The 12,347-nt window shown below is 45.2% G+C and overlaps 1 protein-coding gene across 1 annotated transcript in view; it reads left to right on the plus strand.

Annotated features, from left to right (window-relative positions):
- The window catches only part of LOC127051018 (sodium/hydrogen exchanger 10-like), a 336,647-nt gene that overhangs the window by 62,210 nt on the left and 262,090 nt on the right, over positions 1-12,347 (plus strand). The window contains 1 exon segment of the mRNA XM_050952807.1: positions 5,821-5,920. Coding sequence (XP_050808764.1) covers positions 5,821-5,920 — 100 coding nt within the window.

Genomic DNA, 12,347 nt, shown 5'->3' on the forward strand with positions numbered 1-12,347 from the left:
CTCATGTTGGCTGTGGTTCCTGGCCAATGGGACCTGCGCAACCGGGGCTCGTGACGGGAGCAGTGCATGGAGCCCAGGAGTCACTCAGAGCTCAGAATTGGATACACTGTTAAGTTTCACAGTACTATCCTCAATCACTCAAGCAACTCTGAAGCTCCTTCCATCCACAGTGGGGCATTGCTCTACAGTTACCTGAAGTGGAGCACCCATACAGCCATCACGTGAAGAGAAGGTTACTCGCCTTGTGCAGTAACTGAGGTTCTTCAAGATGTGTGTCCCTGTGGGTACTCCACTACCCACCCTCCTCCCTTCACCCTGTACTTTGGAGTTTGCATTAGGGACAGGAACTGAGAGGGTTGGGTCACACGCATGATAGATGAGGCACCAACAGTGCCATGAAACAACCACTGTGCATGCATGACCCACACGGACACTGCTGCTGAAATTCTCTGATCAACGGCACAGGAGCGCACTGATACATGAAGTGGAGCATCCACAGTGGGACACATCTCGAAGAACGTCAGTTATTGCACAAGGTGAGTAACCTTCCCTTCACTCACATGTATGTTGGAATATTTATGCACTGCCGTATTTTCAAGGGACTGGTACAGTCTGACTGATACTCTGCCAGGATAATGTTAGGCCCCCATAACTGCCTATACTTCCTCCTCCTGCCACAGGTATTGCTTCAACCAGGCTGCCTATGTATACCAACAAAGGGCGTCGACTTCTCATCCAGTGCCTAATTTCTTAGTGATAGACACAGTCCAGTGATGTGGCATGCAACAACAGCCCTGAAACACAACTCATGATAAGGACTGGAAAAAACTTGATCAGTTTTGGCAATAAGGCTTACTCCTTGGCTACCCCTCACCTCTGCATAGCCAACTATGCAATATTACTAACAAAATACAACTATACAAACTACACAAAAATGTTCAGATTGATTAATTTTATTGCCAAGAAAAAGGGAGAACAATTTGCAGCACTTGATTCTGAGGACAGAGCTGCAACATCTGTGTCGATGGCGATTGCAATGAGAAGTTCATGGCTCTATCTTTCTGGTTTCTCCAAAGAGGTACAATTCATGGTGGAAGACTTGCCAGCCCAAATTATTCGCCAAAAGGACAGACGACTCACTCCACTCACTCACAGACTCATAAGCGATTCTCCGATCCTTGATCCTCTGCTAGAACCCCAAACTGAAGAGGAAACAGAGGAATTACTTTACATCCCAGCAATATCACCGACCAATGTATTCACAACAACAGTGGTGATTTGACTCACAGGGTCACAGACATAGGCCCTGAGGGGACAACAATCTGCTTCTCAAACTGCATCCCAACCATCAATTTCCCCTAACAAGAACTCTGGTGGATGGAGACTAATGCTCGACCTCCGATAATTCAACCAGTTCAAACACCATGATTCAAGATGGTCACACTATAAGCAACTGCCTGATAAAACATCAACCCAGCAGACAGCATTGCAAGCCACCAAAGAGGTGGTAACCCTCTTCATGAATCTGGGCTTCCTAATAAATATTAACAAGCCCACTCTAACAACAGTGCAAGAGCTAGACTTCATTGGGGCCCACCTCAACTCTCTATAGCCTCACTACCGAGACAACGTTGTTTCATTCTCACCAGCCTCATACTCACTTCGTGAAATAGCCCACGGGAATCTGCGAGGACTTGCCCCCAACTCCATGACCACGTGGCAGCCACAACATTAGCTGTCAGACACACCAGATTAAACATTGTTTGCCTACAAGGAAGGCTACGTATTAACTTTGTTCCACACAGGCATGGCATAAACAAGCACCTCACGATATTGGGCAAAATAAAGGTGGGAAAAACTGACCAATGTATGCATGGGGGCATCCTTCATTCAGACCACAAATGCCTCACTCCTGGGATGCGGAGCACACCTGCACCCTCATTCTATATAGGGCTGCTGGTCCCCAGCGGAATCCCTTTGACATATAAACCTATTGGAACTTCAAGCTGTTCGCAACGCTTGCTCCCAATTCCTGCCACTCGTCAAGGACAAGGCTATTTGAAGCCTTAGCTCGTATGTATTATATATACGGACAAAAGGGAGCACACTCACAGCACCTGTGCGTGCAAGCCATAAAACCCCGATGATGGTGTGTCAGACACAATATCCACACCACCACAGCAGATACCCTCAGCAGACAAATTTCTCAGGACCGCGAAGGGAGCTTGACAACACAGTACTCCTGCATGTATTTCAACATCGGGCGCTCCCCTCACAACTGCACAAAATACCAAATGCCCTCGTTTTTGTTCTGGTGCAGGTCTCGGTGTGCAGTCATTAGGCGATGCATTCCTCCTTGAGTGGAATGCTCCCCTTCTCTATGCCTTCCCTCCGATTCCTTTCTTGAACCGAGTGATCCACAAGATAAGGCCGGATGGGCCACAGTAATTCTACTATCTTGGTCTCGCCAAACCATGGTATCCTTACCCCCTCAGCATGACCGTGCATCTATGAATCATACTCTCACTTATGTCTGACCCGCTGTCCCAGGACTCGGGCTGTGTCCTGCAACTGCAGAAACTCCATCTCAGAGCATGGCTCCTCCATGGCTCATGGAACCTGAGCTGACCTGTTCAGAGGAGGTACAAAATATAGTTACACAGTTGAACAGAAATGAACTGTCCCCATACACCTTGAAGGGGAGACAAGTTAAGGTCTGGTGCCAACTAAAATGGATGATTTCCATCCCAGGGACATTATTCTCTATACTGCATTACCTATTAGAACTCAAATGGTCAGGCCTATACATGAGCTCAATAAAAGTCTGTCTACCTACCATCACAACATTCCACTCCAAGATGGATTGCCATCCTGTCTTTACCCATCTACTGGCCCAATGCTTCCTTAGAAGACTCAACAATGCCTACCATGAACTATCATAGAATCAGAAGAGACCTCAGGGAGGTCATCTAATCCAACCCCCTGCTCAAAGCAGGACTCCTCCCCAGGCAGATTTTTACCCCACTTCCCTAAATGCCCCCCTCAAGGATTGAGCTCACAGCCCTGGGTTTAGCAGACCAATGTTCAAACCACTGAGCTATCCCTCCCCCCTTTGTGAGCCTACTACACCATGGGACCTGAACCTGGTCCTTCAAATCATCATCTCTTCCCCACGTGAACCCAGGACGACATAATCATTGCTACACCATTCTGTGAAAGTAACATTTCTTGTAGCAATGACATCAGTCATACGTGTGGGAGCACCGTGGGCTTTCACGGTGGAACCCCCATACATGGTCTTCTTTGAGGATAAAGCCTCCCTCAGACCACACCCCTAAACCCAACACAGATAGAACACATTACACGTTCCATAATTTTGATGTTTGGAGGGCATTGGCTTCTTACATAGACAGGACTAAACGATCCCATAAATCACCCAGATTGTTTCTATCCATCACTGAATGCTCCAAAAGGGAGCACCATCTCTAAACAAAGACTTTCCACATAGATTCATAATCACACAAAACTCTGCTATCATCAGTTGAACTGCCAATCCCTCATAGGGATTCACTCACATCCCACTAGAGCCTTATCAGCCTCCATGGCTTCCCTGCACAATGTACCTATCACAGACGTTTGTAGACGTTTGCCTGGGTCTCAGCCCATACCTTTAGACAGCACGATGCCTTAGAGCAACAGGCAACATCTGATACCTCCTTCGGATGCTCTCTACTATCGGAGGTCACGACTTTAACTCCAAAGCCCCTCCTTCCATTGGAGGGCACTGCTCTGAAGTCACCTAAAGTGGAGCACCCACAGGAACAGCACTCAAAGAAGAAAAGAAGGTTACTCACCTTGTGCAGTAACTGGGGTTCTTTGAGATGTGTGTCCCTGTGGGTGCTCCACTACCTTCCCTTCTCTCCTCTACTTCGGATTTTCCTTATTAGTCTCTGCAGTGGAGAAGGAACTGAGTGGGGGTTGGTCACACAGTGTCTGTTAACTGCCTGCAGCAGCGCGAGGCAGGGACCAAGCATATGCGACCCAACCGGCACAGCTACTAAAAGTCTCTGACTATGAGCACAGGGGCACATGAACACCTAAAGTGGAGCACCCACAGGGACACTCATGTCGAAGAACCTCAGTTACTGCACAAGGTGAGTAACCTTCTCTTCTCATGGACAAACGCTACCTTGATGTTTTACATCAATAGGCACGGTGAGGCGCATTCCTCTGCCCTCTGTCAGGAAGCCCTCAGGCTGTGGGACTTCTGTATAGCCCACGACATTTGCCTACAGGCCTACCACCTACTGCGCGTCCGGAACTCGCAGGCAGATCGCCTGAGCATAGACTTCTCCTCTCAGCACGAGTGGGCTCTACACCCAGAGATGGTGCACAGACTTTTCCAAGAGTGGGGAACTCCCCAGGTGGACCTGTTCACAACTCAGCAGAACCGCCAGTGTCCCCAGTTCTGCTCGGGGGGCGGGGAGAGGGGCAGGGGCGGGGCAGGGAATGGGTGCTATCTCCGATGCCTTCCTTCTATCCTGGGCAGGCCAGCTTCTCTATGCCTTAACCCCAATCCCACTGATCGGCAAGGTTCTGGAAAAGATAAAGATGGACAGGGCCTGGATCCTCCTGATTGCCCCGGCGTGGCTCAGGCAACATTGGTACAGGGCCCTCACAAGCCTGGCAGTTGCCCCACCATAGCCATTACCATCACACCTGGACCTGCTCTCCAAGGACCAAGACCACTGCCTCCACCCCAACCTAGCTGCACTGCACCTCACGGTGTGGCTGCTCAGTGGTTAGGCTGGGAGGAGAGGACATGCTTGGAAGGGGTTCAGTGCGTCCTCTTCGAAAGCTGTTGACCCTCCATGCTTCGAACCTACTTGGCAAAGTGGTCTCAGTTCTCCCAGTGGGCAGCTGAGTGGGGCGTTTCAGCCATTGCTGCCCCGATCCAGCTCATTTTAGACTACCTCCTTCATCTCAGAGCCCAAGGCCTAGCGCCCTCGTCTGTCAAGGTGCATTTGGCAGCCATATCGGCCTTCCACCCACTGGTGCAGAGGCACACAATATTCTCACCTGCTTTGACTGGCCTGTTCCTGAAGGGTTTGGATAATCTCTTCCCGTACGTTAGGCCCCCAGTCCTGCAGTGGTGCTGGCCCAGTTGACGGGTCCCCCTTTTGAGCCACTGGTTACATGCTCTGTCTTGATCTGAGCATAGTTTGACTGATTTGAGTGTTAGGGTTGCCTGAAAATTTAAACCAAAGAGATTACATGCATTTTTTGACAATACTGGTTATAGAGTTACAGTTTATTTTCTTCTTTTCAAATCAGTACTCTGCTGCTGAAAAATTAGAGTGAGGGGGAGAGAAAATTTTGTTAGACTAGTGGGAAATCAAAATGTAATATGTCCCTTAATAGCTCAGTCATTTCAACTAAATAAATATTTATTTCCAGACCTATGGTGATATCACTTTTAAGGCTGGTGCTGAAGCAAGAAACCAAACAAACTAGCCTGGGTAGTTTTAGCATAGTTAAAAAAATGCAAGAGAAATAATTGATTTAAGAACCTACCAGTGTAGGAACCAATAACAAGATAAAGAAGAATTTAAAGGAATTATGTTTCTCTTTTTCATTATATTGCCAAAACTTATTTTAATATTTTCTCCGATAGTACAAATAACACATTTAAAAAGTTCCCCCAAAAGCAAACTTAAAGTAATTATTTTAAGTAGGCATGCCTAATCATGAATTAAAATACAGTTTGTCACTTGCAGTAAATTAAATGAGATTTAGTGCACCTGTTTTTCTTCTCTTTAGCTGAATGGATTGGAATGTCTGGTGTTATCTCGCTCACTGTTTTGGGAATTCTTTTAAATTCTGTAAGCTTTAGTCCAGGGGTTGATAAATTTATCTTTAGGTGAGTATTTACTTCCATTTTAAATTAACTGTTTTATGTCCTTCAAGATATTCCTTGTTGCTACTTATGTGTCAGGAGAGGGAACTGTGTTTATACGCAGACTAATCTGATCAATAATGGAATATACAAATAGTCCCTGAATTAGATGCTCTTCCAGTGGGGTGGTTCATTCATAATTAAAAAACAAATAAACTAGTGTTCTGGTTAAAACACAGAGAAAAGTTGCCTTATTCTCTTCTGGCTTTGTGGAAGGAGCGTACCTCGAGGTTCTTCTTCGAGGAGGGTCCCTAGGGGTGCTTCACTTTAGGTGTTCATGTGCCCTGTGCGTTTAATCGGAGATTTGTAGTAGCAGTGCCTGTTTGGGTTGCACATGCACGACCCCCGTCTGGTGCTGCCTCAGGTGGTTATCTGGTGCTGTGAGACCAACCCCCTCTCAGTTCCTTTTCTACCGCCTTTGGCTTGAGTTGGAGCATCTAGCAGCACCTCTGTGCCTAGTCTCATTACCATATTTTTCACTAGTTAGATTTAATTCTTGCTCTTTATAGTTAATTCTTTTCTCCTCTTCTTTCCCATTAAAGTTATTTTGTCTCTCAAAAACAATTGTTTTTTCTTCAGACCAGAAATGTAGGTTTCTGTTGTAAACAGTTAGAGTAGACTATTAGTTTTTCCCCTTATGGGGGGAAACACTCCTCTGAGAGGCATCCCCGGTTCCCTGGGTTTTAAATGCTGTCTCACCTGCAGACTTTCAGTACCTGTGTCTGACAGGCACTTGCAATGTGTTCACTGCCTCAGCGAGACACACATACCTCAAAAATGCTCACAGTGCCACAACCTAAAAACCTGGATCAGAAAAGCAAGAGACCTACAATTTTAAACTCCCCCGACCGAGAAGTCTCTCCGGATGGCATCTGACCCTGAAGCATAGACCCCACCTGTCAGCGATCCTTCCTCCATGGTTCAGACTAAAGATCCACCCTCTAAGAAGGCGGCAAAATGTGGGCCAGAACTTCTCTGCCTCGGGAATCTGCCAAAAAATGGTGTTCCCCAAACTAGCAAACCCCACTGGCACCGAGCGCACCGGCCTTCTCCATGGCCAAAGTAGTGAGACCCTCCAGTACTATGGGTACCAAAAGAGCAAAAGACTCCAAGCGGGCTCATTCTGACATGGGCAGTAAGGGAAGACCGAAACCCCATGCTTTAGCACCGACAGAGCTGATTAGACAGCTCGGCACCGCTGTGGACCATGGTGCAAACTTCTGTTGATATAACGCAATCCGTGCACGCATCAACACGGTCAATCATGCTGCAACAGTCGGTACTGACTGCTACTCCTTCAAAGGCACTGATGCTACCAGCACCACAGCAATTCCTGCACCAGAGGGACCTAATGATCACCTCGATGCCGGAATTTCCTATTCTCAGCACCAACGTCACTCAGGCATGTTTGGTACCGAGCCACCTCACCATTCTACCTCAATCTGCTCCCCCGTTCTCGAGTGATGAGGATGAGGACGAAGGAGAAATATAATCTTCACACCATTCTTCTCCCATCTGCATGCCTACCAGACCAAATCAACCACCACAAAGGGGATATTATACTGAACCCAAAGATTGACACTGGTATGGGCACCTTTTCCACTACACTGGACTTATTGGAGCCGATGGGTGGAATACCTCCAACAACACCACAAATCTCCCAGCCCACCCAGGTTGAGCACGTGTCATTCACTCTCACCTTTGGTACTGGGACAATCTGAGCTTCCAGAAGAGGTGACTGAAGAGGAGGATGAGATCTCTGAGCAGGAGATGGCACAAGCAGCCCACTTCTCATCATCTTCCCCCAACAACACTATCATGCCCCAACTTCCAATACGGGAGATGATTTCAAACAATTTCAAGACCTTGACAAGAGAGTTGCAAGCTAATTGGACATTTCAGTGGAAGAAGTCCACGAAGCACAACATAAACTCCTGGACAGCTTACAGACATAAACGTGTTCCAAAATCACTCTACCCATAAATGACCCGATTATGGAATCAGTAAAGTCAATATGGCAGACCTCAGCAACAATCCCACCCATGTGCAAGAGGTCTGACAAAAATATTATGGGCTGGCAAAGGGAATGGGGTTTCTCTTCTCACACTCCACACCGAATTCCTTGGTGGTGGATGCAGTTAACGAATGGGGCAGACAAAAAAACCCACAAGAACACGCCTTATAATAGAGATTGGAAGAGGCTTGACCTCTTTGGCTGTAAGGCCTACGTCTTGGCATCTCTACATGTTAGGATCACCAATTTTGAGGCATTAGTTGCCAAACATGACCATACTAATTATTCAAAGCTATCAGACTTTATTGATTTTTATTCCTGAGGAGAAAAGAGAGCAGTTCATGTCCATTATCTCGGAAGGACACCATATAGCCAGGATAGCATTGCAGGATGCCCTGGACTCCTCAGACACAGCAGCAAAGTCTGCAACCACTGTGGTAGTGATGAGAAGGGCATCTTGGTTACATCTCTCTGGGTTCCCCTGAGAGGTGCAATCAACAGTTGAAAATCTTCCATTCGAAGGGCCTAAACTCTTTGCAGCCAAAACAGATGAGTCCCTCCACACGCTCAAGGGCAACATTGAAGTCCCTGGGCATTTATACACCTCAGATCAAGAAAAGACAGGGCAGATATTATGCCTCACAGAGATTCTGGTCCATTCAGTACATGCAACCACACAGACAATATGAACAACAAGGGCAGAAACAAAGATCCACGAGGAGGAGATAGCCTCCACCTCAGCCTGCTACATCTCAACAACCAACCTCAAGGCAGCAATTTTGAGACTTTGGTTGAGGGGCTAGACTCACACATCTTTCAGAATCACGAGATCAGATTGGACAAGTCCAGAGTCATCCTGATAGCCCCCATGTGGCCTTGACAAATGTGGTTCCCTTCCTTCTCAGAATGGTGGTGTGCCAACCACGCACTCTTCCTCTTTTATCTCATCTCCTTTCTCAGGTTGCAGTCCATATCCTTCACCCAGACTTAGAAAGACTCCATCGTAAGGCATGGTTACTCCATGGCTCTGAGGACCTGAAATGACATGCTCAGAGGAAGTACAGAACATTTTATTAAATAGTCACAGAACAACCAACCATCACATATATCTACAAATGGAGATGATACAATACCTGGTGCCAAAAGAAACAGATCACAGCAATCTCTTCCTCGTTACCTCTGATACTGGACTACTTGCTGGAACTTAAGAAATTGGGCCTCTCCATGAGCTCAGTCAGGGTGTACCTCTCAGCTATCACAGCATTCCACCACAAGGTGGACGACTTATCAATTTTTGTGCACCCAATCACCAAGTGTTTTCTCAAAGGCTTCAGCAACATTTACACTGAATTATGAGCTACTACTCCATTATGGGATTTTAACTTAGTCTTCTGGGGCATCACTGGACTCCTGTTTGAACCATTAATGATGTGCTCCCTCCTCACTTTTCAATGAAAGTTAAGTTTCTTGTTGCCATCACATCTGCCAGATGAGTGGGAGAACTCAGGGCTTTCACGGCACACCCACTATTCATGATATTCTTCAAAGATAAAGTTACCCTAAGACTTCATTCAAAGTTCTTACCTAAGATCGTCTCATCATTCCATCTCAACCAACCCATCCACCTACCAACATTCTACCCGAAACCTCATGGGAATAGATAGTAGTCAACACTAGAGGCCCTGGATGTCTGTGGGGTGCTAGCCTTTTCACAGACAGAACAAAGAAGTTCGATAAGTCTCCAAAATTATTTGTCTCAATCACTGAACAGTCAAAAGGAGATGCTATATCTAAATAGAGACTGTCCAGATGGACTTCAGAATGTTTCTAATTATGCTATCACCAATACGATCTTCAACCTCCAATGAGGATCACACACATACCACCAGAGCTCTATCGGCTTCGACAGCATTTCTTAACCATGTCCCCCTTATGGACCTCTGTATAGTGTCAACTTGGGCCTCGACCCATACATTTACACATTATGCATTAGAGTATCACCCATCATCTGATGCACTCTTTGGTCTTACTGCATTATCATCTGCCATGACTTCAACTCCGAAGCTCTTTCCTTCCACCGAAGGGCGCTGCTCTGAAGTCACCTAAAGTGGAGCACCCACAGGGACACTTGTCAAAGAAGAAGAGAAAGTTACTCACCCTGTGTAGTAGCTGAAGTTCTTTGAGATGGTTGTCCCTATAGGTGCTCCACTACCGCCGGTTCTGCCCTCTACTTTACTGTTTCTCACTAGATGCTCTGCAACAGAGAAGGAAAAGAGAGGGAGTTGGTCGCATAGCACCAGATAACTGCTTCAGGTGGTGCAAGCCAACCAAGCACTGCTGACAGAAATCTCCAATTACAAGTGCAGGGGCACACAAACACCTAAAGTGGAGCACCCACAGTGACAGCCATCTCAAAGAACCTCAGATACTGCACAGAGTGAGTAACCTTCTTATTTATATCTGTAGTGAAAAAATTTTGATCTCATGTGAAAAGGCCCCTGTGAATCTCTTTAAATTCTCTCTCACAAAAATTACTTGACTACCTCTTCATTTGTCCAAGTTTAGCTTGTTCACTTATTTCAGCTTGCCACAAGGACATCACCACTCAGAGCCACGTTGATCAATATATTGAAAGCCATTAAATTAAACTTTCTTCAAACAAAACATTTGTAATGCAACTTCAATTTTAATACAACTTACAAAAATTTAAAAAATGTCATTTAGAACAGAAAACGGAGTAGGTACAGTCATCTATAATTTCTTGCTTTTTTCAAAAAAGTAAATATTCAGAAAATTACAGTTACCAATTCTTAAGAAGCATATAAACAATATACATGAAAAGTGGCTGTAATTTTGTATCTTATTTTTCATGTTATCCTTTCTGAGGAGACATAAATCAATTATTCTTTGAAATGAAACAGCATAACTTACCAAAGCCAAAAAACAAACCCAAAGGGAACACAACAGGGGCTTATCAAAACAATATGCAGGGTAGCTGTACCTGTAAATCCTCCATACACCACACCACTATAGTCACTTGAGGACACCTTCCAACTCCAAACTATCACCTCTCTTGGAAGGAGACCCACATTTCTCTCCCTCCTAATCAGGGTTTTAAATTTGGACAGCTTCCTGCCTTACACTTTAATATCCCCAGCCAGTCAGTCTGCCGAGAGACAAGGTCCAATAATTTGCTTTTTCTCTAACGGCTATGAATAGTGTGCTGTCAACAGTTACAAGTTACCACACAGCTCTTTCTGTTGAAGCACATTTATACTTAAAAGTAAAAGCATAGGGGATATAGTGTACTTAGATTTTCAGAAAGTGTTTGACAAGGTCCCTCACCAAAGGCTCTTAAGCAAAGTAAGCTGTCATGGGATAAGAGGGAAGGTCCACTCATGGATTAGTAACTGATTAAAAGATAGGAAACAAAGGGTAGGAATGAATGGTCGGTTTTCAGAATGGAGAAAGGTAAATAGTGGTGCCCCCAGGGGCCTGTATTGGGACCAGTTCTATTCAACATATTCATAAATGAGCTGGAAAAAGGGGTAAACAGTGAGGAGGGAAAATTTGCTGATGATACAAAACTTCTCAAGATAGTTAATTCCCAGGTAGACTGTGAAGAACTACAAAAGGATCTCTCAAAACTGGGTGACTGGGCAACAAAATGGCAGATGAAATTCAGTGTTGATAAATGCAAAGTAATGCCCATTGGAAAACATCTTAATTGTACTTATAAAATGATGGGGTCTAAATTAGTTGTTACCACTCAAGAAAGAGATCTTAGAGTCATTGTGCATAATTCTCTGAAAACATCCATTCAATGTGCAGCAACAATCAAAAAAGTGAAAAGAATGTTGGGAATCATTAAGAAAGAAAATATCTTGTTGCCCCGATATAAATCCATGGTACGCCCACATCTTGAATACTGCATGCAGATGTGATTGCCCCATCTCAAAAAAGATGTATTGTAATTGGATAAGGTTAAGAAAAGGGCAACAAAAATGATTAGGGGTATGGAACGGCTTCCATATGAGGAGAGATTAATAAGGCTGATCCTTTTCAGCTGGAAAAGAGACAACTTGGGGAGGGGCATATGAGTGAGGTCTATAAAATCATGACTGGTGTGGAGAAAGTAAATAAGTGTTATTTACTTCTCATAAGACAAGAACTAGGGGTCACCAAATGAAATTATTAGGCAGCAGGTTTAAAACAAACAAAAGGAAGTATTTCTTCAAACAACGCACAGTCAATCTGTGGAACTCTTTGCCAGAGGATGTTGTGAAGGCCAAGACTATAACAGGATTAAAAAAAGAACTAGATAATTTCATGGAGGATAGGTCCATCAATGTCTATTAGCTGGATGGGCAGGGATGG

The sequence above is a fragment of the Gopherus flavomarginatus genome, chromosome 5, assembly GCF_025201925.1.
Source record: "Gopherus flavomarginatus isolate rGopFla2 chromosome 5, rGopFla2.mat.asm, whole genome shotgun sequence".
Lineage (NCBI taxonomy): Eukaryota > Metazoa > Chordata > Testudines > Testudinidae > Gopherus > Gopherus flavomarginatus.